General features: G+C 45.3%; 1 protein-coding gene across 10 annotated transcripts in view; it reads left to right on the top strand.

Moving 5' to 3' along the window:
• The window catches only part of Gemin5 (gem (nuclear organelle) associated protein 5), a 45,382-nt gene that overhangs the window by 10,806 nt on the left and 7,713 nt on the right, over positions 1–26,863 (top strand). For 7 of the 10 annotated variants that reach the window (NM_001172089.1, XM_006246399.4, XM_006246398.4 and 4 more), the window contains 16 exons: positions 543–755; positions 1,281–1,366; positions 4,379–4,461; positions 5,370–5,506; positions 7,505–7,578; positions 8,005–8,186; positions 9,639–9,778; positions 10,796–10,967; positions 12,837–13,058; positions 15,931–16,044; positions 16,163–16,285; positions 17,956–18,054; positions 18,774–18,911; positions 20,936–21,083; positions 25,379–25,498; positions 25,908–26,118. In NM_001172089.1, the coding sequence (NP_001165560.1) occupies positions 543–755; positions 1,281–1,366; positions 4,379–4,461; positions 5,370–5,506; positions 7,505–7,578; positions 8,005–8,186; positions 9,639–9,778; positions 10,796–10,967; positions 12,837–13,058; positions 15,931–16,044; positions 16,163–16,285; positions 17,956–18,054; positions 18,774–18,911; positions 20,936–21,083; positions 25,379–25,498; positions 25,908–26,118 (2,262 nt within the window). The remainder of the gene's footprint in view (positions 1–542; positions 756–1,280; positions 1,367–4,378; positions 4,462–5,369; positions 5,507–7,504; positions 7,579–8,004; positions 8,187–9,638; positions 9,779–10,795; positions 10,968–12,836; positions 13,059–15,930; positions 16,045–16,162; positions 16,286–17,955; positions 18,055–18,773; positions 18,912–20,935; positions 21,084–25,378; positions 25,499–25,907; positions 26,119–26,863) is intronic. The other 3 variants (XM_006246400.4, XM_039086891.2, XM_006246397.4) reach the window with 1 other exon arrangement.

Raw genomic sequence — 26,863 nt, 5'->3', positions numbered from 1 at the left:
TGGTTTATGTGGTACTGGGGTTGACGCCATGGCTGCATGGTCGCAGGTGCTCTGTCTACCAACTGAGCTGTGGCCCTAGCCTCTGATTCAGGGCCTCATTTTCCCCTGGGCGTGAAGTCCATGGCTTGTCAGGCCTCAGTTCTTGATATTCCCTGTGGAGACCCTGTGCATCCTTCCAGAGTTGAGAGGTAGAGGGGAGATGGCAAGCCTGTGTTCTCTAGCATGGATCCGAAAGCAGGATGCTGAATTCATTAAACATTCCCGGAAGTGAATGTGCTCCCACATTACTTTGAGCTTTGATATAGGGCAGATTTCTTTCCTGAAGCTTCTTCTAGTTTCCTCTAAAAGAGTTAAATCCCCTTTGAAATACTTAATTCTAGCTGGGCAGTGGTGTCACTTCCCAGCACTTCGGAGGCAGAGGCAGCTGGACTTCAAGTTCAAGGACAGCCAGAGCTATACAGATAAACCCTGTCTCAAAACAAAGAAAAGAAATAATTCCTAACCCCATTTTTTTTGCTTTTTCTAATCTTTACTTTTCTTAGGTAAAATGTTGGGACATGGCCACCCTGGAGTGTTGCTGGACATTACCTTCTCTTGGAGGTTTTGCCTACAGCCTGGCCTTTTCACCTGTGGACGTGGGCTCCCTGGCCATAGGTGTTGGGGACGGCATGATCCGGGTATGGAATACACTCTCCATAAAGAACAACTACGATGTGAAAAACTTCTGGCAAGGAGTCAAGTCCAAGGTCACGGCGGTAAGGGCCCTTCTAGAAGATTTGCTCAAATTCTTCTTAGACACTGCCTATTTCTGTGAATTCTGTTGGAAATCAATGGATGTTTATTATTGTCAAAGCTCTAAATGTTCTAGAATCTTTCTTCACTTCACAGAGTGCTGTGCACCTCGCTTAAATGTTTGAGGTATCAGCTGGGAGTTGTGCTGAACTGTGAGAATGCAGTGATTTTAACTTTCTGTTTTTCTTGCTGTGTATTTGTGTGTGTGTGTGTGTGTGTGTGTGTGTCTGTCTGTCTGTCTGTCTGTCTGTCTGTCTGTACAGCATGGAGGAGGGGAAGCCAGTTCTTAGGTCTTAGCAGGTAGAAGGCTTGGAGACAAGTACTACCTGTTGATCTATTAGTGGCCGTAATCTGTTTAATCCTTCTTTTCCTTATTAAACACTGAGAATTAAGCGGAGAGCAAGAGCATTTCCCATGGAGCACTGAGGACTGCACACGGCTCCTTTCTGTGTGCCTGACATACTCTTATCTGGAAACTTTTCTTGTAGCTATGCTGGCATCCAAACAAGGAGGGCTGCTTAGCCTTTGGGACCGATGACGGAAAAGTGGGATTGTATGACACCTGCTCCAACAAGTAAGTCCGGTGATGCTCCTTCAGCTTAATGACCAGATTTAACTTGCAGTTCATAACCCTGGAACATAATAAAGTGGTTCTAGAGTAAAGTCTTAGCTGAGATACTGCGGTTCAGAACTCAGAATTTTGTTTAAAAAGTTTTTGAGGTACTAAGGACATAGCTCAGGTCAGTGGTAGAGACCTTGACTAGTGTGTGAAGTCCTGGGTTTGATACCCAAGACCTCATAAACTGGGAGGCAGGTGCACATCTGTGATTCCAGCATTTCAGAGGTAAAGGCAGAAAGATCCAAGAGTTACGCTCAGCCCAGTCTACACAAGAGACCCTGTCTACACAAGAAGAAAGAAAGAAAAAGAATTAGTTTTTCAGTTGATGACAATGTAGCCTGCCTGGTATTTAAGAAACACTAAGATAAACTAGTGGAATTTTATACAAACATTCCCAGACCCGCATCTAGGTGAACGACTCATGTAGAAACATACCTGTGCCTTTCTGTTTTATCTGTGGTTCTTGATGTCTCGTGTAAATCGGTTGCAGGACCAAGGACGTAGTGACGGTGGGTGCATGCATGACAGCAACAGTACAAACCAGAGCTTGGGCAGTGTGAAGATGAGGTCAAGGCCACGTGTGTCGTGCATTCCCAAGTCTGAACTGCATTTTCTAAACCTCATCTTGTACTTGTCTGACTGTTTACTTTTAACTTGGAATGCCTCTCCTGATGCCAGTTTTTCTTCTGCCTGCAAGTTACTGAGCAAGGAAGGTGCTTTGTCTCTCTGCACTCCTTTTAGCACAAGAGCCTGGGTGTTAAATTGTGGAAGAGCCTTGAACTCAGATGTGAACTGCTGTATGTGTCCTGGAAAGTCTTAGTGTCTTTGAAAGTATAAAATAGGGCTAGAGAGATGGCTTAGGGGTTAAGAGCAGTGGCTGCTCTTCAGAGGACCTAGGCTTCTGGGACCTGCACCCACATGGTGGCTCATAGCTGTCCAGACCTTTCCAGAGGATCTGATGCTCTCTTCTGGCTTCCATGGGCACCAGGCACACATCTGGTATACAAATGCATGTGGATGGGGGCTGGGGATTTAGCTCAGTGGTAGAGCGCTTGCCTAGTTTAAGTCACATTGGGGCCCTGGTTACAGATTAGACTTGCTCAGTGCAGCAGCCCCTTGCCACACATGACTGGAAGTAATTGGAATTGCATGCATCTAGAAATACAGGTCTCCATTTATACTGGCCACATTTCAGACCACAAGAGTGATGTGTGGCTCAGGAGGCTGCTTTCTGAAAGTGGAAGTAGGGTGGGTTCAGTATCCATGGCATAGAAGAAGCAGAGTGCAGATCTCCGTGTGTAAATAAACCTGGAGGAGCTCATCGTACTCACTGACTGCACCTGCCCGCTGCCTCCACACCACTGCAGCACCCTGACCTGCTCGCTGTCCCTTATGAAAAGGGCTCGAGAGCCATTCTACTGCAGCACTGCCCTCTTTGCATGTCTTCCCTCCCTCTGCCTTACCTCTCTCGGTCACTTTTCCTTGCTGTGCTAGGGATCTATCATAGTTTTCTACTGATGTAGACACATGACCACGTTAACTTACAAGAGAGAGTTTAACTTGGGATTCTCAGTTCCAGAGGGTGAGTTCATGACCAGCATGGTAGCAGGCAGTCAGGCACGGCACTGAAACAGTAACCGAGAGCTCACATCTTGACCCGCAAACATGAGGCAGAGAGAGCTAACTGGAAATGGTGCTGGCTTTTGAAGCCGCAAAGCTCACCCCCAGTGACACACCTTCATCAAGGCCACACCTTCCTAGACAGTTCCACATAGAATTCATAGCCTATGGGACCACTCTCATTCAGACCGTCAGAAAGTTCCATGGGTGCTAATAATCCAAGTAAAATCCCCAGGTCTGTATGCAGTGCTTTAAGTGTTTGTGTAGAACCTTAACTTTCTCCCTTTTTGCTTAAAAGCTATTTCAAAGGGATATGTAATGAAACAAAATTGTATTGATTTAAGTAGGACTAAATCACCCCATAGGCTGACTAGTCATCCTACTGCTAGTTAAGGTGTGCGTTAAGGTGGAAGATAGCACTGTTAGGTCGTCAAGCTGGGGGGTTTTGGTTGGTTGGTTTGTTTGTTTGTTTGTTTGTTTGTTTGTTTGTTTGTTTGTTTGAGCCAGAAAGATTAGTACCATCTCTCAGAGTGTTCTAAGTGTATCCAATTCTTCAGTAGTAGCATAGCTCTGTCAGCCACAGTTCTGGAGTTCTGAATCCATGCCTAGACTAAGATTGACACTAAGTCATAACAGCACTGCCTTTTCCTAACAAGTCCATCTCCCTAGACACCCCTAAGAGCAAGAGCCCCTGAAAGACAGTAAAAGGCTTTAGTTGTCTTCAGATTTTATGCAGTGTAATAGTGTGATGCTGGCTAGTTGGCTTGGTGGTGTATACCTCTAATCCCAGCATTCAGAAGACAGAGGCAGGTGGACCTCTGTGACTTGCAGGACAGCCAGATCTACATAGCGAGACCCTGTCTCAGAAAGAGTGAGGGGAGCAAATGGCAAAGCATGGAGGTGAAGTGGCCTCTCATCTTCAGCCTGAGGTTGGGTGCTTGTGGTTGTCACAGCCTCTGTACTTTGACATTGCTTTGCTATGGGCTAGACAGAAAAATCATTCTAGGTGGCCCCCTGGGTGGGTAATGCACTAGGGACTTGTTTTGGGAGTGGACATTATTTTTTTTGGGGGGGGGGTTCTTTTTTTCGGAGCTGGGGACCGAACCCAGGGCCTTGCGCTTCCTAGGTAAGCGCTCTACCACTGAGCTAAATCCCCAGCCCCAGGAGTGGACATTATTATATGGTAAGTTAAGTGCTTGCTTTTTAGAACTAACTATTTTGGACAAAGGTAAACTGTTTTTCTCTAATATAAACAACCACATGTATAGGAAAGACCTTTCAGAGGAAGATGGTCTGTTTTCTAGTGGGCCTCTTTCTTCAGATCATCCTGTTTTTCTCCATCCACAGACCTCCACAGATTTCAAGCACATATCATAAGAAGACCGTATATAGGTTGGCTTGGGGGCCACCAGTGCCCCCCATGTCACTTGGTAAGTGTTTGAGTCATTCTTAACAAACATGAGTATATTTTTCCACTTTAATTCTAAAGCCTGAAAGCTGAGGTCATAGATGTTCTAGTATAATCACTCTGTGTGTGTGTGTGTGTGTGTGTGTGTGTGTGTGTGTGTGTGTGTGTGTGTGTGTGTGTGTGAGAGAGAGAGAGAGAGAGAGAGAGTATCAGACATAGGTGGTCTTGATGGCTAAAGGAAAGCCTTGACTCGTGCCTCCCTCAACTCTGAAGTATTGCTTTTCTCTTTGAGCTGGGTCTTCCACGGTTCAGAGTAACCTGAGGCTAGGTGCTGGCCTCTGTCATTGCTGAGGCCTGTATCTTTCTCTTCTGTAGCCCTGCCTCTCCTTTTCCCACCCTGGCCACTGCTCCTTTCCCTAACATAGTATGACTTTCTTATCTTTAAAATGAGTCAGAAGTTTCCACACTCTGGCTTACTGTGCTGAAGTGGCTGGATTCCTTAGCTGTAGTCTTATGCAGAGAGTTGCCTTGCAAATAGGACAGCTCATAACTAAGGGCTGTGCCTTGAGACCTCTCCCTAGTTGTGGGAAGTTCTGCATTCTATGTCTGTACAAACATTAAGAATCATTTCTGGAAGAAAAACGACTTGGTCATTTGAGACCATGACGTTTCCTCTGGTCACATCTTTAGTGTCACTGCTCCTGAATGTCAGAAAGCCTGTACAGTGAACACAGTATCTCAGAAGTTAATGATACCTTTTCATCTGCCCACCCTGTCTAGATTGGTAGGAGGGTGGCTTTGTCCCATCGTGCTGGATCACTTCCCACACTAAGCCGTATTCGTGTTCACAATGCTGCACTGTGTTAACGACGTGCTGTGGAAGCGGTGTGGTGAAGCGAGACACTTCACTCAAGAGTTTTTCTTTCATAGGAGGGGAAGGAGACAGGCCTTCCCTCACCTTGTACAGCTGTGGAGGGGAAGGCATTGTGCTGCAGCATAATCCCTGGAAGCTCAGTGGAGAGGCCTTTGACATCAACAAACTCATGAGAGACACCAACTCCATTAGAGTAAGTTCCAGTGGGCTGAAGCCCACTCAACCTCCTTTGGTGTTTCAAGGCCATCTGTAATGATGCCCATCATGCTCAGCCAGACTTCTCAGACAGTTGATTGAGCTACTGGGGAATTTGTGGGCTGCCTGCTCTCCCTTACAAGTCATTATCATTGAGTAGAGCAAAGAATTAAGTGGAGGGGAGCAGCTTAATTGCAATGATGATAAAAAAAATCTTATGTATCTTCACTGTAAAGTGGCCTTTTTGTTTTCTTTTTAGATGTTTCTTTTTGAGACAGGGTTCACCGTATGTAGTCATGGATGGCATGGGACTCACTATGTAGGTAGCTGGCCTCAAATTCAGAGATTAGCCTGCCTTTGCTTCCTAAGCGCTGGGAGTAAAGACAAGCGTCCTTTTGAAGCTTCCCCTTTCAACTAGAGTGCTCTGCTGACAGTGACAGTGTGTGGTTGTGCTCAGGCCTCATCTGCTCTTTTCTTTCGAAGCCCAGGCTGGCTTCAGTTTCCTGATCCTCCTCCTCAGCCTCCCAAGTGCTGAGCAATACACAAGCCCAGCAATACAGAGAACTCTTGGGTCTTCTGCCTAGGCCCACACATTGAATTACATTTGTTTTAACTTTGTGTCAGTGGATTTGAATGACTTGACTAGGTTTGTTCTCTCCCTCCCCTCACCATCACCCCTGCCCTCTCTCTTTCTGTGACAGGATCTACCGTACGTCAGACTAGCTTCAAGCTTGGTTCCTGCCTCTACCTCCCATGTGCTAGGATTCTAGTTGTGCACCACAGTGGCTGGCTTCCACAACTGTCCTTAAGTTAGATCATAAGTGTTGAGATGTTTTTTTTCTTTTTTGAGATTTTATTTATTTTATGTATGTGAGTACACTGTAGCTGTCTTCAGACACACCAGAAGAGGGCATCAGATCCCATTACAGATGGTTGTGAGCCACCATATGGTTGCCAGGAATTGAACTCAGGACCTCTGGAAGAGCAGTCAGGGCTCTTAACCTCTAAGCCATCTCTCCAACCCCATGTATTATTTTTTTATAGTTACCACAAGGTAATATAATCATAAATCATACTTGATTGTATTTTTTCATTTTCTTCAATGTTGTTTATATATTAACATCTGGTAACAGATTTCTTGTCCTGACACTATTTTAGTTGAGTGGCAGCCAAATTTCTGTATCAGAGTTCACTTAAGAATTTTGCCCAGGGGGGCTGGAGAGATGGCTCAGTGGTTAAGAGCACTGACTACTCTTCCAGAGGTCCTGAGTTCTAATCCCAGCAACCACATGGTGGCTCACAACCATCTGTAATAAGATCTGATGCCTTCTTCTGGTGTGTCTGAAGACAGCTACAGTGTACTCATATACAATAAAATAAAATCTTTAAAAAAAAAAAAGAATTCTGCCCAGGAAATATAAATTTTTAATCTCTTTACATAAATGGTTTAGAAGAAGCTGTGGGCATAGATGGAGTAGATAAAAGAAACCAATAAGAAAATCAGCTGGTGGGGCCAGTGAAGTAGCTCAGCAGGTAAAGTGCTTGTCGCCACACCTGACCACCTGAGCTCTGACTGCAAACGCACACACTCACACACACATGCATGCACGCACATGCGCACACGCACGCAAGGGCATGTGCCCATGCTCATGAACTACATATACACATAAGACATAATTTAACAGGATCCTGAGGAAGAGCTGATCTGCTTGTGAAAGTAGAAGCGTGGGAAGATGCTGGCGAGTGTGCCCTTTGCTAAGGGACTGTCGAGGCAGAAGGAACCTTTTGTTTCCGCCTGCAGGGCTGAAGGCTGCAGACAGTGCTTAGATACTTGTCGTCACTTTGGCTGAGTGTGATGTTGGTCCAGAAAAGTGCCGTTAATTATCAGAGCATGTTTTAACCCCAGTATTGTCTTTTCCCTCTCAATGTCATTGTTGGTAAGATGAAGAGTGGGAAGAAGATGCTTATACCCATGCCTAGCCTGTTTGCTTTCTAGTACAAGCTGCCTGTGCACACAGAGATCAGCTGGAAAGGAGATGGCAAAGTCATGGCTCTTGGAAATGAAGATGGGTGAGTGCATCCTTTACACAAAGTTCTTGATTGCAGCATTCCCTGGCTAGTCAAGGGTTTCTGCAGTGCCCTGGGGTAGCCCTGTTGTGTTCTGTGGAAGGATTCACTGTGGATATCCTCAGCTGATCTGGACTCTGCATCTTTGGGAAGACGGAATTATTCGAATCTTTACAGCTCAATGGCAGTGTCTCCCTACCCTGTTGGCTACTGGAGTCTGGCTGTGTATTGTCTGTTTGTTACTATAGTCATAGTCCTTCAGATGTTAGTTCATAATTCACTCACCCACACCTCCTCCCTCAGCACCTCTGCCAGGAATAGAGTGTTCCAGGCTTTCTGTCTCACCTTCCTGGGCTGAGAGAATAGCTAGGGCCTTAGTGAAATTATAACTTGATGAGCCATTGTTCTTATCCTGCTGTCTTGTTCCAGATCAATAGAAATATTCCAAGTCCCAAACTTGAAACTGCTCTGCACCATCCAGCAGCACCACAAGCTTGTGAACGCCATAGTCTGGCACCATGAGCATGGCAGCCGTCCAGAGCTGAGCTGCCTCCTTGCTTCTGGCTCCAACAATGCAGTTATCTACGTGCACAACCTGAAAGCTGTCCTAGGTAACACTGACTTCTGGGCAGGGATGATAGAGGATTTTGAGACAGGATCTTGTGTTGCCCAAGTTGGCCTCATTATACCCTTGAACGCTATCTTTCTGCCTGTGCCTTCTGAGTGCTGGCTTGCACCTTACACTTCCCTGTCCAACTGTAATCTAGGATCCTATGCCTAGGGAAAGGTCCTTTAAAATACAGGTATAGAGACTTCACATTGGTTTTTTTTTTTTTCTTTTTCTTTGTTATTGTTTTGGTTTTTAATATTTTTGACTTTATTTCATTTATGTATATAAGTGTTCTGCTATATGTACACTTGCATGCCAGAAGAGGGCATCAATCCCTTACGACGGTCATGAGCCATCCTGTGGGTGCTGGGAATTGAACTCAAGACCTTTGGAAGAAGCAGCCAATGCTCTTAACCGCTGAGCCATCTCTCCAGCTGCCCCACCCCACCTCCACCCCCTTTTTTAAGATGAAGTATTCTCTCACCAGCAGAGCAGACCATATTACCAAAAAATGTTGGATTTCTTCAGGTAAAAGAATTGATAGTGAGTAGAAACGCAGAACAGTTGTTTGGTTGTTGTTCTTGCTGTTTTATCTGGTGTTTTCTCACGAGTGACTTCAGATGATTTGTTACTACCTAAAATACTACGTGAATATAGATATGTACGGGACTTTTGTGTTCCTGCCTTTATGTAGCACACTTCATATGGTAGCCTGCATGTCAGGCCTTCAGAGAGCTATATTCATCTTTAACAATTCTTTCATTTTTGAGCTTATAATACAGTCACGTCATTTCCTCCTCTTCTCCCTCCAAACCCTTCTGTGTACCCACCTTGCTCTCTTTCAAATTCCTGGGCTCTGTTTTTTCTTTAATTATTGTTACACATACATATTGCTAAATATGTAATTTTACTGCCAGACTGTGTGGTGTTGTTGGTATGTTTATGTTTTCATAGCTGACAGTTTGATGTTGGATAGCCAGTTGATGTGTTCTTCCCTGGGGAAGACTCTCCCTTTCAGTATTTTTTTTTTTTTTTTTTTTTTCCGGAGCTGGGGACCGAACCCAGGGCCTTGCGCTCCCTAGGCAAGGGCTCTACCGCTGAGCTAAATCCCCAACCCCCCTTTCAGTATTTCTAAGTTGCCTGGATTTCTTTGTCTCGTGTTGGCATGAGCCTTTCCCCTTGCATATTCAAGCCTTCTCCCTTCTACATTAATGTGCCTAGTGGTGTCGTCTTTGTACACATCGTGCTTGGGCAGCTATATTGATGAGAGACTTCATGGTCTTTTAAAGGAAACAGAATCTCACAGCAAACTCCTGATCCTGTGGCTCTTATAATCTAGTCCACTGCATTCTTCGCCTTTGAGATCTTACAAAGCCTTGCCTCCTGCCATGTTCTGTCTTCCTGTGCATCCTTCCTGTGGCTGTTGTTGTGACTTCTTCCCCTTGCCCTTCAGAGAGCAATCCTGAGTCTCCAATAACCATCACAGAGCCCTACCGGACCCTCTCAGGGCACACAGCCAAGGTTACCAGTCTGGCATGGAGCCCACATCATGATGGAAGGCTGGTATCTGCTTGCTACGATGGCACAGCTCAGGTACTATGTGTCCTTGATCCAGGAGTCCTTCACCGTGTAGTCTGACTTAATCTCCTCTTCTCTCTGTTTTGAATTGTTTTCATTTCCCTTTTATTGTCTGTACTCTACAATTTTAAAGATTGAACTAGAAGACCTTGTAGTTTTGTCATACATTTTGCCTTACAGTCAATGTGTTGACTTTTGAATCCTCTCAGTGGACCCAAGTAGCCCAAAAGTCTCTTTCAGTCAAACCAATGCCAAAATTTTAGCTAACTGCAGGCATTTCTTTGTTTGGGCCTTTGCTTCAGGGTCTAGCTGTGCAAGGTAGGCTGTTCTAAAACTCTTTTTATTTTGTTTTGTTTTGTTTTAATTACATTTATTTTGTAGGTATGTGCATGCGCGTGTGTGTGTAAGTGTGTGCGTGTGTGTGTGTGTGCATGCGTCTGTGCGTGTGCGTGCGTGCGCGTGTGTGTAAGTGTGTGCGTGTGTGTGCATGTGTGTGTGTGCGTGCGTGTGTGTGTGTGTGTGTGTAAGTGTGAGAGAGGGACAGAGATAGAGGCAGATAGTATGAGTCTATGTGCATGCTGAAGGGGCCAAGAAAAAAAATTTGTGGGCATTGGTGCTCTCCTCCCATCATGTAGGTCCTGGGGATTGAACACAGGTCATTAGACTTGGCACCAAGTATCTTTTCCACTGAACTGTCTCATGATCCTATGCTCAAAGCTTTGAGCTTTTTGCTTCAACCTTCCGTGTTGGGATTGTAGGTGTGGGCCACTGAGCCAGCTCCCCAGGACAGATATTAACACAGTTCTGGTTTGAAGCAGTGTGGTCCACAGCACCAGTGGATCATTTCCGTGGGAAGACCTCTCATGTGCTCCTCCCTGGGAGATGGTATCATCACATGAATGCCTTAGAAAGAATGCAAATCACATGAAAAATAAAAGCAGGTCATGAGCATATTTGTAACTGACCAGTTTATGTCCCAGAACAGTTGAATAACCAGCAATTGTCCATTCTGTCCCACTGCTGTGGTTCTAGGTGTGGGATGCCCTCCGAGAAGAACCTTTGTTCAATTTCCGAGGACATCGAGGCCGGCTGTTATGTGTTGCGTGGTCCCCAGTGGATCCAGAATGCATCTACTCAGGTGCAGATGACTTCTGTGTCTACAGGTGGCTGACCTCCATGCAGGACCATTCCCGGCCTCCTCAAGGTTGGTCAAGAAGAAGTTGGAGAGCCAACACAGTTTTTTCTGATTTTCTTTTTCTGTGCCTTAGTAATTGTTACTCTGAGCCCACCCAGCATCAGTAGAGTGGGTCTGCAACCTACAGGGCCAAGGATAGCACTGCCAAATTGTAACACGTGTGGCTGAACTCTGTCAGGGCTGTCAGGCCTCATTCTTCACCAGGAAGGATTGGAAAATGAAAGAATCTACATCTTAGGCCAGAAAGAAAAGATGATGTACTCAAGGACTGAGAGAGACGCATCAAAGGATGGGGTCAGCTTAACAGGGACCTTGATAAACAAAAGGGAGCCAGTTGACCAGGGGCAGAGGGCAGGGCAACAAGATGTCTGAAGGTGGATGGGGGATTAGTCAGGATTCTAACGAAACAGAACCAAGTCCCACAAACTGTCCTCTGATGGATGGAGCGCTCTCTCTGTCTGTCTGTCTGTCTGTCTGTCTGTCTGTCTGTCAGACACACTAATGTTTATAATTTATATATAAATTTCACAAGTTTAAAAAAATAAATGTAAATTTTAGAAATATAATTTTTTGATTAAAAAACTAAACGGGAATTGCATGTGCAGCTATCAAAGATTAATTGATGTCTGACAATTGATGTCTGACATGTCTTCCTACCATAAACAAATAAAAATAAGAGATGAAGAGGTACATTTCATATGATGGCATTTTCCATCCTCTTATAGTCTGGTAAAAGAATACTCAGATTAGCTGTGTTTGTGGTCAGAACCTGGACACAGCTCAAACGCTAATGAATGTGTGAGCCTAAGTAGCCAAAATAAGGAAGTCGTAGGCTGGAGGTGCAGCTCGGTACAGAGCATGTCGTATGTACAAGGCCTGGAGGTGCAGCTCGGTACAGAGCATGTCGTATGTACAAGGCCTGGAGGTGCAGCTCGGTACAGAGCATGTCGTATGTACAAGGCCTGGTTCAACACCCCCAGAACAGAGACAAAGAGCGGCTACTGATAAATGCAGCAGAATTGATGAGTTTCTGACAAACCACAATGAGCAGAAGGAGCAAGGATCAGAGGACTGCACAGGGTACATACTGTTTCTATGAAAATTTAGAACAGGTGACAGATTAGCAGGAATCTGGAGCTGGGGAAGCAGAGCAGCATCTACAAGGCAGGTGGGAGTCTCAGGTCAAGGAGATGCTTCATATCTAATTTGTGGTGAGAGTGCTGGGTTATACTGCTATGAATCTCAGAAGCAGTTGAGATATGATAAAAATGACTAAGCAAACAGTAAAGTCTTTAAGAAAGAAAGTACTAATGCTGCGAACTAGTAACTGCAAGGTATGTGAGAATCAAACTCTTCAGGTTCTAGAATCACAAGGAAGTCTACTACTTCTGGAGTTATAGGCCTCTCCTGAGAACCAGTTCTGTTCAATAGTGCATTCTAACCAGTGAATTACAAGTGCCCAATGATTGGGATAGTGACCGTCCCAGTCAAGAAAGTGGAACCAGAAATGTGGTAATGGACAGCAGACACTGTCAGGACACTTTCATCGTATGATTAAAATAACCAAAAAAAAAAAAAAAAAAAAACCAAGCAGGTACTAATTCCTAATTCCCAAGTACCCCAGAGAAGTGGTCTTGCTTCTCTGGCCAGTTGAAAACGTAGTCTGCACCCCATGAAGAGTGTGAAGACAGGAGTAGAAGTAATGGGTTCCAGGAGGGTTGACCTCTGATGAAGGATGTGGCTCTGACATCATGGGGAGTGCAGGAGGGTGTGTAAGCCTCTGTCAGAAGAGTGGTGTGGGCTCTGGAGGATTTTGCCAGGGTACTTCATCCCACGGTGTATTTTAATCTATTCTTATTTTTATTGTATTCTTTGTAGGGAAAAAATGTATTGAATTAGAGAAAAAACGGCTCTCTCAATTTAAGCCAAAGCTAAAAAAGAAGAAAAAACCTACCTTGCGACTGCCCATAAAGCAAGATTCATCCATTGGCAATGAAGATGAGAGTGTGAGGGAGAACTTGGCACCTGTTGAGAATGGCTTGTCCGATCAGGATGGTGAGGAGGAAGCCCAGGAGCCGGAGCTGCCTCCCTCTCCCGTGGGTAGGTGCTTGGAAAATGCCGCTCACATTGGTGTCTTTGTAACAGGTCCTTCCTCAGTTGTGAGCTTCTGTCTCAGATGAACCTTTGCAAACTGTGTTAGCATTGTTTAAAGGGAGTATGGTTGGTTTTGATTTTTAAGATTTATTTTTGTTTCATATGTATGAGTGTTGCCTGAATCTATGTCTGCACCACAAGAGTGCAGTACCATAGAAGCCAGAAGAAAGCAGTGGGTCCCTTAGAACTAGAATTATGGACAAGTGCAAGCTGCCATATGGGTGCTAGAAACTGAGCCCAGATTCTTTGCAAAGCAGCCAGTGCTCTTAACTTCTGATCTATATCTTCATCTCTTTAAGAGGTTAAATCTCTAAGTGCCTTTTTGAAGTGTTAGAGGTGATGTGGTAGATGACTGTGGTGGAGACAGTAATATACAGAACGGGCTTCAGTGCTCAGGGTAAGACTGGACACAGTAGACAGGGCAGTGTGTGAGCCCAGGTGAGCCGGGGTACGAATGGAGAAGACACACAGATGAAAGAAAGCACTGTCCCTTGTCCCTTGGGTGGCTGGACGTAAATGTTCCTACTTACATGGAGCAAGCAAGTTCTCCCTGTCTAACCTGAGGTCGTGCTTAGCTTCTCTTAGCAGCAAAAAGCTAAGACGGGTGACTTAGTCACTGTTCTGTTGCATGATGAGAAACCATGACCGAGACAAGTGTTTTAAAAGAAAGCATTTAGTTGGAAGCTTGCTTATATTTCAGAGGCTTAGTCCAGTATCTTCATGGGGGGGAGCATGGCAGCACTCATGGCTCTGGAGCAGTAGCTGAGATCTATATTCTGGTCTGAAGATTATGAGAGGGGGAGATTGGACCTGGTGTGGGCATCTGAAACCTACTTCCTCCAACGAGGCCACACTTATATGAGCCTATGGGACCATTCTTATTCAAACAGGATCAGTTTTTTTTTTTTTTTCTTTTTTTTTGGGGGGGGGCTGGGGATCGAACCCAGGACCTTGCGCTTCCTAGGCAAGCTCTCTACCACTGAGCCAAATCCCCAACCCCCCCCCCTTTTTTTTTTTTGTTCTTTTTTTTTTTTGTTCTTTTTTTTTTCGGAGCTGGGGGTCGAACCCAGGGCCTTGCGCTTCCTAGGCAAGCACTCTACCACTGAGCTAAATCCCCAACCCCTAGGATCAGTTCTTTTATGTCAGTTCAACCATGTCATTTGTCATGGAGTGCATGTGTCACTAGCTCTCATATTGTAATCTTTTGCATGTTTGAAGAGAAATGACTGTTGTCTTAGGGTTTTACTGCTCTAAACAGACCCATGACCAAGGTAACTCGTAGAAGGACAACATTTAATTGTGTCTGACTTACAGGTTCAGAGGTTCAGTCCATGATCCTCAAGGTGGGAGCATGGTAGCATCCAGGTAGGCATGATGCAGAAGGAGCTAAGAGTTGTACATTTTTTTTTCCAAAGATTTATTTAATATATATGAGTTCACTGTAGCTGTCTTCATACACACAGGAAGAGGGCACCAGATTCCATTACAGATGGTTGTGGACCACCATGTGGTTGCTGGGAATTGAACTCAGGACCTCTGGAAGAGCAATCAGTGCTCTTAACTGCTGAGCCATCTCTCCAGCCTGAGAGTTCTATATCTTTATCTGAATGAATGAAGGCAGCTAGAAGACTGGCTTCCAGGCAGCTTGGAGGAGGGTCTTAAAGCTCATGCCCACAGTGACACACCTATACTCCCAACAAGGCCACACCTCCTAATAGTGCCACTCCATTGGCCAAGCATATTCAAACTACCACAACTGTTATAGATAAAATAGCACTTCTGTTCTCTTACTGTTTTAAGTTTGGAAGGCTTAACTTTCTTAGCCCAAACTATCTTGTGTTTACACCTATTAAAATGATTAAATACCAGAGACTATAATCTGATTTATGCTTAATTCTGATATTTCCATGTGGCAGGATTGAAATAGTCACAGTAGAGGTGTCTGTGACCTCTATTCCCGACTGGCTGGTGGACCCGTAATTTGGGTAGACTCAGAGCTTACCATGTTTATATGTTGTCCTTATCAAAATGTCCTGGGATTGATCCTGGAACCCCCATGGAAGACGGAAGGAGAGGCCTGACTCCGAAGAACTGTCCTGACCGCCATATACATAGAGCACATACTGTGATGATAATTTTAAATGCCGTTGTGTCATTAAGGGCTAAACAAAATATCCTTTGCCTCTGTGGTCAGAAAACAGTGTGTGTGCTTAGGACATGCCTGCTCTGTTAGGGAGGCCTTTTCCCATTTGTGCAGTGCAGCATAACTTATTGACAGGTAGCTTGTCATGCGGGCAGTTTCCAGTCAGTGTCAGGGCGATAGATTTAAACACTCCTGAGTCACAGTCAGATTGAAGGGCTGAGGCACAGTTGTGGGAACTGGATTACTGAGCCTGCTAATACTCTTGAGACAACAGCTAGATCCCACAGTACATTTTGAGACAGAGTCTCTATAACCATAGTTGGTTGTCCTGGCCTGGCTTCAGATGGCAGTTACCCTGCCTCAGTGTCCAGAATGCTGAGGTTACAGGCGTGAGTCCCAATGTCGGCTGCCTTTTTTTTTTTTTTTTTTTTTAAAGATTTATTCATTTATTATATATAAGTACACTGTAGCTGTCTTCAGATACACCAGAAGAGGGCATCAGATCCCTTTACAGATGGTTGTGAGCCACCATGTGGTTGCTGGGAATTGAACTCAGGATCTCTAGAAGAGTAGTCGGGTGCTCTTAACCGCTGAGCCATCTCTCCAGCCCTCGGCTGCCTTTCTTGTCTCAAACCTTTTCTGTTTCTGTTTTGTTTTGTTTTTCTCTTGATGTAGTTTGTGGAGAACCTGTTTCCTGCACTGCTGTCTCCTTAGGCTTGGAAAAGTCAAAAGTCACTGTTACTAGTAAAGTCGCCTCACTGAAAAAGGAGCCACCTAAAGAGAAGCCAGGTTGGTGTCTTCTATCAGTGCACTTTACTGACATTCCTAAGACCTGTGCTCCAGAGAGCCTTTGGGTAAGTGCGTCTGACCTGTCGTTCTGACACCGTGTGCTGTTGGTGCATTTCAGAAGCCTTGCTCAAGAAGAGGAAGGCTCGCTCCATGCTCCCCCTGAGCACCAGCTTAGACCACAGGTCCAAAGAGGAGCTCCATCGAGACTGTTTGGTTCTAGCAACGGCAACACACGCCAGAGGTACGAACCTGCCCTTGTGCTTGCACATGCTCAGGACATAGTGGTGCTGGTGATGAGGAAACAGGCAGATGTCTGAGATTACTACTGCCTCCCCTTTTCTCCCAGCTTTCCTTATCCTTGGCCTCCCTGCCCCACTGCCATAGGCCTGTCTTGTAGTCACTGCTCCCGTGTCCAGTCTGTCACCCAGATATCTTTGTGCCACATTCAGTGAGGCATCTACACAGACTGGTGTAAACCTGCTCTCCTCTTCCCTACCAGTGTCTTTTTTTTTTTTTTTTTTTTAAAGATTTATTCATTTATTATATATAAGTACACTGTAGCTGTCTTCAGATACACCAGAAGAGGGCATCGGATCTCTTTACAGATGGTTGTGAGCCACCATGTGGTTGCTGGGAATTGAACTCAGGACCTCTGGAAGAGCAGTCGGGTGCTCTTAACCGCTGAGCCATCTCTCCAGCCCACCCTACCAGTGTCTTTAGGTTGGAAAAAGTGTTTTCTTTCAAGAAATGCCCCGGGGCTGGGGACTTAGCTCAGTGGTAGAGCGCTTACCTAGGAAGCGCAAGGCCCTGGGTTCGGTCCCCAGCTCCGAAAAAAAGAACCAAAAAAAAAAAAAAAGAAAGAAAAAGAAATGCCCCATAACAATGCAGGTATTTTTAAGTATTTCTCCATTTCCACATGGCTCCTGGTTCTGTGTGTCACAGCCCATTATTTGGGTGTCTGAGCAACTTTGTTTTGAATTCAGTGTGTTAAAAAAAACAGCACAATAAAAATTCAAAGAATCCAAAGGAAGTCCTGTTCCTTTTCCACTGCCTGCTGCTGTTTTCTCCCCTGTTTTTTGTAGGTATGGCCTGTTTTTTGAGTTTTGAGGCAGCTTAGAGCATCCTTGATTAACAGTAGTTAAACTTATTGGAAATTAGGTTTGTTTTTTTTTGTTTGTTTGTTTTTTTTTTTATTCTCAGATAGAGTGGGTACTCTGGGTGGAGCCCAGAGCCTTCATGTGCTAGGCAAGTCCTCCACCGTTGAGTCACACGCAGACATAATTGAATGATTTAAAGGATAGAGAGTGAATATTGAATCCTTTTTTGATAGGTCTCAGGAAGGTTGTTTGTTTTTTGAAACCCTCCTGCTCCTGTCTGCTTAGCACTGGTTCTAAGGAATTCTTGGGACACTGGTTAATTTCGATTTTTTTTTTTTCTTTTTTTCGGAGCAGAAACTGAACCCAGGGCCTTGCGCTTGCTAGGCAAGCGCTCTACCACTAAGCTAAATCCCCAACCCCTCGATTTATTTTTTAAAACATTATTTTTTTTTTTTTTTTTTTTTTTTGGTTCTTTTTTTTTCGGAGCTGGGGACCGAACCCAGGGCCTTGCGCTTCCTAGGTAAGCGCTCTACCACTGAGCTAAATCCCCGGCCCCTAAAACATTATTTTTAAGACATGCTGAATCTGTAACCATCTTTTAGCACTTTTCTCTCAAGCCTTTGTTAGCCCAAACTACAAAACAGAAATCATTGGATTTTTCCCAGGCTGAGTTTTAAAGACTTTAAACTTCCTGTGACTAGCAGGTCTCCAGTAAAGGAGGACGTGAGGGCCGGAGTGTAGGTGTTGAGCATGTATCCAGAAATTAGTAGCCATGTTAGCACTTCCTGTGTTGACTTTTTCCATTTTAAATTAGCAGAACTGCATGAAGATGTGTCTGCCGACCTTGAGGAACGATTTCACTTGGGCCTTTTCACAGACAGGGCTGCTCTGTACAGGATGATGGAGACAGAGGGTGAGTCCCATTCAGTCTTCTTAGCCATCCATCCTCACTGTCCCTAATTTTGACACGTGGCTCTGTGCAAACATTGCCATGTCATTCAGTTTGGTCTGTTTACAAACATGTTGCCATCTGGGCTACACCCATCTGTCTTTTATATGGTCATCAGACTCGAAACAGTAGCCACTAACAGATATGATGCACATAAAGGCCACTGATGACAGCTGGGTGCCAGTCCCATTCGTATGTGTTGGTTTTGGTCCATGGTTCCTTCCTGTAATTGAAGCACTCTGGAGGCTAAAGCAGGAGCATCACAAGAGTGAGGCCATCCATTGCGTTCTAGGGCAGCCTGAGCTATGAGGGGGCTTTGTCTTTGAAAATAAAAGCCACGCGGTGGTGGGGCACAGAATTTTAATCCCAGCACTTAGGAGGCAGAGGCAGGGGGATCTCTGAGTTCAGGGCCAGCTTAGTCTACATTATAAAGTCTAGGACAGCCAAGACGACATAGAGAAACCCTGTCTTAAAAAAAAAAGCCAGGGAGCAGAGGGTGGCTCATGAGGTAAAAGTGCAGCCCTGACCTGAGTTCAGTTCTCAGAACACACTAGCTTAAACCTTAAAAGTCATTTTAGTGCGTGGCATCCTGATCTGGAAGTGGCTGACCGTATACGTCTCTTCCAATGTGACTTGTTTTATAAAGGTCAACATAGCTTCCAAACATTGTCTCTTCTAAACAGGGAAAGGTCACTTGGAAAGTGGCCACCCCGAGCTTTTTCACCAGCTCATGCTCTGGAAGGGAGATCTGAAAGGCGTTCTCCAGGCTGCAGCAGAGAGAGGCGAGCTCACAGACAGTCTCGTGGCCGTGGCACCAGTAGGTATGTGCTACTTAAAAAGGTATGTCTCCTCCAGGACGTCTCCATTAAAGATGCCTTGGCACTTGTGTGGTGTTGTGGTGGTGCACAGCTGCAGTGCCAACACCTTCAAGGCTGGGGCAGAGGAATCACCAATTCAGGGCCAAAACAAGGAAAGATGACTTGGCAGCTCTTGCCTTAAGCTTGGTCTCACACAAACAGATGGCTCTACAGAAGCTGACCCTGCAGTAGAGGCAAAGGCTGGGGACACATGGAACATTGTGTACAGTCTAGACAGAAGAGCTATTCACACTTTGTAAAATAGGAGCTTCCTTTTGCTTATAGTTTCTAGAGGCTAAGGAGCCAGAGCCCACATCGCTCAGTGGTGGCAGGGGCCTCCTGGTCAGCAGCATGGCAGTGTTCAGATGTAGGTAAAAGGGACCGCTTGATGAGACAAGCATCCGAGACCAGAATCGGGACAGGCTGGCCTTGCGAGTGAGGCAGATTGAGCCAAGCCTTACTCTTTCTAGCAGCTCATGGCAATTAGATGACTCCACACATCAGCACTAGTCAGTCTGTCTATCCAGGGACACTGACCTGTTTTTTAATTAATATCCACCAGTCCCTAGTTTCTGAAGATGCCTCTAGCCCATAAGCCATTGATGGAGAGAAACTACGTGTCCATGGACAATTGATCCATATATGACAAATTTGAAAATGCTTAAAACCTTTGACCCAGTAATTCTAATGATAGAAAATAAACTCAGCTCTTACTCATTGACATAACAAAAGACTGTAAGGACCTCCGTGTCCATAAGTAAACAACCTGTCCAGTCATGTAGACAGAATAGAAACCCTTACAGGTACCCAGAGACTGAGGCAGCCTTCCTTGTATAGTTACCATGAGTGAGCTCCAGAGTATACAAGAAGAATAAAGGTGGCGTTCACGGAGACAGCTAGCGTGAGCCTGGGAGCACTGAGCCGGGCTATGTCCTGTGCTGAACTATGAACCATTCAGTCAGGATGGCTAAAGGTGACCCCAAGAAACCAAAGGGCAGGATGTCTGTCTATGTCTTCCTAAGAAAACACTGGACATCCTAGTTGGCTTTGCAGTTTTCTAAGAAGTGCTGTGAGAGGTGAAAGACTAAGTTGGGCAAAGAGAAATCTAAGATTGGTGAAGTGATGAAGGCAGATGAAGTACACTATGGTTAGGAAATGAAGAATTATGGTCCAGCTCAAGGAAGCAAGGAGAATAAGTCCCCCTAAGATCCTTAAAATAAGACCATCATCCCTCTACCACCAATACTGGCATTCATTAGAGATGTAGTAAAAAGCTGGGTACCAGCTGGGTATGGTATTGCATACGGGTCCCTGCTCTGAGGAAGCAGAGGCAGGCAGCTCGCCATGGGTTCCAGGCACGCTGGAGGTACGTAATGAGGCCCTGTCTCAAAAGAGCAAACAGCTGGTGAGAAGTGACAACAGAAAGTGTCATATCACCAACACAGCAAAGCTGAAGTGGACAGGGGAAGTTTGCTGGTACCAGGAATCCTACCACCCTTGTACAGGAAGAGGTAGAGGAGAGGGTGAATTTTTTTTATTATTATTAAAAAAAAGCTTGTCTTCTTGTGACTAAATGCCTTAGAGTATTGTGTGCACATCTCTTATGGCTGTGAGGTGGAGCTGTTGATGCTGTGATGAACAGCTAAGTGAGCCACACTTAAACCAGTCATGAACCCATCCAGAAACTCTGCACAGCACCCTCAGCAGAAGGCGTGCATAGCCATGGCCACCCTGTCTCATTGTGATTGTCTACTCCCACCCGGGCGCTTTCCCTGAACCTCTTAAATGACAGAGTCAAAGAAACAATTCCTGTTTGAGAATATGAGTGTGCAGAGGGAAGTGGAGCAAAAGTGCTATTTGAAGTCGTACCTGAGTGTTCTGCCTGCTCAGTGACTGAAACAAGGCATTTTAAAATCAAGTGTACCTCCTTTTCTGCACCCACACCCCCTTGATCACCCCCTTGATTTCTTTTTTTCTTTTTTTTTAAGCTGGCTACAGTGTGTGGCTGTGGGCTGTGGAAGCCTTTGCCAAGCAGCTGTGTTTCCAGGATCAGTATGTCAAGGCTGCCTCCTACCTGCTATCCATCCACAGAGTGTACGAAGCTGTGGAGCTTCTCAGGTCAAACCATCTCTACAGGTCTGTGCCTCGTGGGCCTCAGGCAGGATCCAACATACTGGGATCTAAAATGTTGACAAGTAATGGGAACAAAATAGCGTCAAGCTAGTTGGGGTCTTGATGACTCACGAGAAGAGCTCCCTTAAAGATTTTCTTTATGTGTGTGTAAAGGGTATTTAAACATGGCCTAAGGTGCCCACAGAGGCCACAGGATGCCCCTGGAGCTGAAATTCCAGGAGGTTATGGGTTGGTATGTTGGGAACCAACCTTGGGTCTTGTTCAGGAGAGCAGTAAGTGCGCCTGACTGCTGAGTGATTTCTTCGGTCCTCTCTCCAACTTTTATTTAAGAAGAATTCAACATAACTGTCCTAGCATTTCTATTGCTGTAATAAACACCGTGACCAAAAGCAACTTGGGGAAGAAAGGGTAAGTGTCAATGCCAAGGGAAGTCAGGGCAGGAACTCAAGGCAGGAACCTGGAGGCAGGAACTGAATCAGTAGCCATGGAGGAACATTGTTCACTTCCTTGTTCTTTTTGGCTTCTTCCGTTTGTTTTCTTTTTTTTTTTTTTCCCTTCGGAGCTGGGGACTGAACCCAGGGCCTTGCACTTGCTAGGCAGGCGCTCTACCACTGAGCCAAATCCCCAACCCTCTTAATTCCATCCTAATGTGCAATAATGAACTTTAAAATATCTTTTTAGGGGGCTGGGGATTTAGCTCAGTGGTAGAGCGCTTACCTAGGAAGCGCAAGGCCCTGGGTTCGGTCCCCAGCTCCGAAAAAAAGAACCAAAAAAAAAAAAAATATATATCTTTTTAGATAGATTTAAAACTTCCTAAATGCTGAACGACTTTAATCATGAGACTATAACTATTAGTCTTCAACCCCATTACAGACCTGAGAAATAAATATTACCTGGGTATGTAGGATGCACAGGAACACAGCTTCCAAAAAGTTATAGGTCAGAGACAGCTGTTTTTGACTTCCTAGCCGTATCTTCTGAAATGCTTTTTTAAGATTTATTTATTTATTTCATGTATCTGGGTACACTTTCACTGTTTTCAGACACACCGGAAGAGGACATCGGATCCCATTACAGATGGTTGTGAAACACTATGTGGGTGCTGGGATTTGAACTCAGGACCTCTGGAAGAGCAGGTAGTGCTCTTAACCGCTGAGCCATCTCTCCAGCCCACATGAAATGTGTTTGTTTACTGTAATGTGTGTGGACGTTTGTTTTGTCCCTATATTTGTCTGCACCACAAGGGTGCCTGGTGCTTGAAGAGACTGCACAGTGCCATTTGTCTCCTGGAGCTAGAGTTACAGGTGATTGTGAGCCTCTGTGTGGATGCTAGGAATTGAACCCAGGTCCTCTGGAAAAGCAGTTAGTGCTCTTAACCTTTTTTCCAGCCCCAGTTCTGGTTTTTAAAAATATATTCTACTGGTGATAATTCTCAAAACTACTTTTGTGTATGAAAGCATATAATTTTACCTTCGTCTCTTTTAAACTTATTTATTTTTATTTCAAATGCATTGGTGTTTTGCCTGCATGTAAATTTGTGTGAGGGTGTCCAATACTTTAGAACTTGAGTTACTGACAGCTATAATCCACCATTTGGTTGTTGGGAATTTAACCTAGGTCCTCTGGAAGAATAGACAATGCTCTTAGCTGCTGAGCCATCTCTCCAGCCCCTCACTTCATCTTAAGAGATCTTTCCCAAGTTTAAACTTGTAGATGGTTTCAAGTTGTGGTGGTCCACACTTAGCACAGCTCCGGGAGGAATGTCAGATGTGGTATACACACATACAGCTAGCACCTCGAGGAGCCAGGACCTAAAAGGACCCTGCATTGGGGTTGGGGATTTAGCTCAGTGGTAGAGCGCTTGCCTAGCAAGCGCAAGGCCCTGGGTTCGGTCCCCAGCTCTGAAAAAAAGAAAAGAAAAAAAAAATAAAAAAAAAAAAAACAAAATAAAAGGACCCTACACTGCAGACTTTCTCACTACTGTCTTTAACTTTGCTTCTGCATTTAATGTATGTAATGTATTTCAGGCTAGCCTGGAACTCCTGACTGCTTCTGCATTTAATGTATGTAATGTATTTCAGGCTAGCCTGGAACTCCTGACTGCTTCTGCATTTAATGTATGTAATGTATTTCAGGCTAGCCTGGAACTCCTGACTGCTTCTGCATTTAATGTATGTAATGTATTTCAGGCTAGCCTGGAACTCCTGACTGCTTCTGCATTTAATGTATGTAATGTATTTCAGGCTAGCCTGGAACTCCTGACTTTGTTTTCCGGTGCACACTTCATGCCAGGTGTATTTGTTGTCTGCGGCATGAGAAGATAGGATAGGGTTTTCTCTATTTGGGCTTTTCTTTGTCACTGATTTTCAGTAATGTGATCATGTGAGCTGGTCCTTTTGCTTATCTTGTCTGGGTTTTGTTCTCTTTTAGAGAATGCTACCTTAAGAATGCTACTTTTTGTTGTGCTTCACCTTCATCTTTTTGAAGATAGAGAAAAAGTATAACAGTGTTAGCCTCAAGTCTGCAGCCATGTTGTCTTCTGGAATGCTGGGATTGTTTACCCTTCCCTTATTTCAGAAGAGCAGATTTAGAGAATCCATACTGTAGACTGCTGTGAGTCTCCTACCTTCTGATTTCTCTGTGGCAGGCCTCATTTAGTGAGCAAGTCTCGGCAAGATCTGGGCATCATTTAGTTTCCAACTCCCTGGTGGTTTTCCTTTTTCGGCCTTTCAGAGTTTCCAATATGGCAGAGACCCACAAGCAGAGCCCTGGCCACCTCTGTCTCAACAGCTTTCTCCTCTGGTGCTGTGTCTTTGGATTAAAGGGTTGTGCTTAGAAATAAAAGCCCCAAGAATTTCAGAGATGGGCCTGTCTCTCTCTCCTGAGTGCTGGGATTGAAGGTGTGCACTGCCACCACCGTGCACCCACCACCCAGCCCCCAGGTAGTTTTAAATGCTCTTTACATTGCTTTTTCACCCTACAGCCTCATGGTGACTTGGATTCTGTTTGCCACAGATACCTACCTACTGCATACTGAGATGCTTGGTTTGAAGTACCAAAAATGCCACACCTCTTAGTCTTGGATCATTTTCCTTGGAAAAGTTTTCAACTTTGGAATGCTCTTGAGTCCCCAATGGCAGTCACAAGTTTTCCAAAAATTTCATTTTCCAGGAAGATGTAAACTATCACTAGCAACATAAAATGACATGCTTTACTCTCTTCATTTTTGAGAAAATATCTATAAAATACCCAAGGCTAAAATAGCTAACTTATCTGTTAGTTTTATTCAGTTTTTGAGGCAGAGTTTCACCTTAGCTCAGCCATTCTGAAATTCACTCAGTAGACCTGGCCAGCCAGCCTGAAACACCAAGATCTGTCTGTTCGCACTGAGCCTGGGGGTGCTTTCTGACAAATGAGGTTTCATGAACAAAGCAGCTAGCTACGGCTGAATGTCTGCTTTGGACTGGAGATGGCTCAGCAGTTAAGAGTACTGACTGCTCTTCCCAAGGTCCTGAGTTCAGTTCCCATGCAACCACATGTGGCTCCCAACCATCTGTAATGAGATCTGATACCCTTTTCTGGTGTGTCTGAAAATAGCTACAGTGTACTCACATCAATTAAATCTTTTTAAAAAAAAAAGAAGAAGAAGAAGAATGTTTGGCAGGCAGGAGACATTCGGTTCCCAGCACCCAGTGAAAAGCTGGGTATGGGTGCCTGTGCCTGTGACCCCAGTGTCAGCAGGTGAGCATAAGAGCATCCCAGCAGGAGCTCACTGACCAGGCAGCCTCACTGTTTCAGTGGCAGAGCCTGTCTTAAAGAAGTGAGGAGGCAGCGGGTAAGGGCTCCCTCTGGCTGCCCAGCCTGTGGACCCATGCTGTGGAAAGCCTTACAGAACCAACTCCTGCAGGTTGTCTGACCTCTGCCCACAGACAGACAGGGGAGGAAGGCGAAGAGTGATAGAAGAGGATACCCTGGCATCCTCTGTGACCTCCATGTGTTTGTGTGTGTGCACACAGGCACAGGTACATCCACTCGAATGCACTGCACACACGCTCAAATATTAAAAGTAAAAAGCACTCTTAGGTTTTCCCAGAGGTGACTGACATGGTTGAGAATAATGCCAAAAAGAAAAAAGAAAACATTCTTGCCACTTCGTGATGGTGAGGGCTAAATTTTGATGAGATTAAATCAATGAGATTATTTGACTACCTCATCAGGGCACTTACTGTTTTTACTGGTTGTTGGAACAATTGTGGGAGAGCCCTTAAAGATTGGCTAACATGCTTATTTTTCTACAGAGAAGCTATTGCAGTTGCCAAGGCTCGGCTGCGCCCTGAGGACCCTGTTCTGAAGGACCTGTACCTCAGCTGGGGGTCCATCCTGGAGAGAGATGGCCACTATGCAATTGCAGCCAAGTGGTAAGCAGCGAGAGGTCAAGGCCAACTTAGTATCTGCCAAGACACAACAGAATAAAAGACTTGAGTGTTGAAACAGGTACTGTGACGAGAAATGTAAAAGGGAGACACAGTTCAGCCCAACTTCGTGCACCACGGTTACATGCTAGAGCTCAGTGGCAAACGTGAAAATCACTCCTGTTTCCATTGATCAGGTGATCGGATGATCAGATGATCAGATTACGGGGTGAGTCCTGTTTGGACCAGTCTGCTCCTATGGAGTTTCACAGCACACAAGTCAACAGCATGTGGCCATCGTGGCCTCACGACAGACAGCAGGGCCACCAGAAGGCAGTCACATGAACATGGGAGGCTCTGGGGTGTGGGAAGGCAATTATGGCTGGTGATTGGGTTTCTTTCATTCTTGCCACAGCTACTTAGGAGCCACTTCCGCCTATGATGCAGCCAAAGTCCTAGCCAGAAAGGGAGATGCAGCCTCTCTTAGAACAGCTGCAGAGCTGGCTGCCATAGCAGGAGAGAGTGAGCTGGCTGCTTCCCTGGCTCTTAGGTGCGCCCAAGAGCTGCTTCTGCTGAAGAACTGGGTGGGTGCACAGGAAGCCTTGGGACTGCATGAAAGCCTGCAGGTCAGTCTCTGGAGTCTGAGGGTAGGAGGGGCCCTGGGTCATTCTCTGCCCAAACTAGTCCCCAGTAGACAAACTTCCAATTCAAGAAATGTCCGAAAGCCATAGTGGCTTTTCTGTCCCACCAAAATTCTACAGCTTGCTAGTTACCGTGTTTGGGGTAAGGGCTAGCCCACTGTTCACAAGTTTGTACAAATCGTCTGCCCAGCCCAGGCTTCCTGCATTAGCATTGTCTCCCTGCAGGGAGAGTGGTTGACCTCTGACTGGAAGATTATGGTGGGTAACAGGCATCTAAATGACTCGGGCTGGGATGTACCTAGGGATATCACATTGCCCTGCCAAGGGTAGCCAGGTTTCCATCCCCAGCACTTCAGATAATAATGGCAGTTTAATGAGTTAGCAAGCCCTACAAGTTCTGCAAGCATCAGGTTTCACTGACATGTTCAGACTCCACTGCCACCATTGAGTTGTCTGACACCTGAGAACTGAGGTCTAGTCTGTAGGCCAGGCTTACCATAAATGTATTATACAGTCAGGATGGCCTCAAACTCAAAATCTTACTGCCTCAGCTGCTCTGGGGTTGGCTTTCCAGGCGTGAACTACAAAGCCAGTTCTGACATGGAGTTTTTATGCCCCTGTTTCCTGAGTGTAGGAATGAGTCCTAATGCAGTGCCCAGCCGAGTATTTAGAGTCATAGGGGGTGTATAGGTGGTTAGCTTCCTGTGGGACCGGAAGGCAGTGCCACAGG

Source organism: Rattus norvegicus, chromosome 10 (assembly GCF_036323735.1).
Source record: "Rattus norvegicus strain BN/NHsdMcwi chromosome 10, GRCr8, whole genome shotgun sequence".
NCBI classification, from domain to species: Eukaryota; Metazoa; Chordata; class Mammalia; order Rodentia; family Muridae; genus Rattus; species Rattus norvegicus.
The sequence above is the reverse complement of the archived record's forward strand: the minus strand, read 5'-3'. Positions and strand labels throughout refer to the sequence as shown.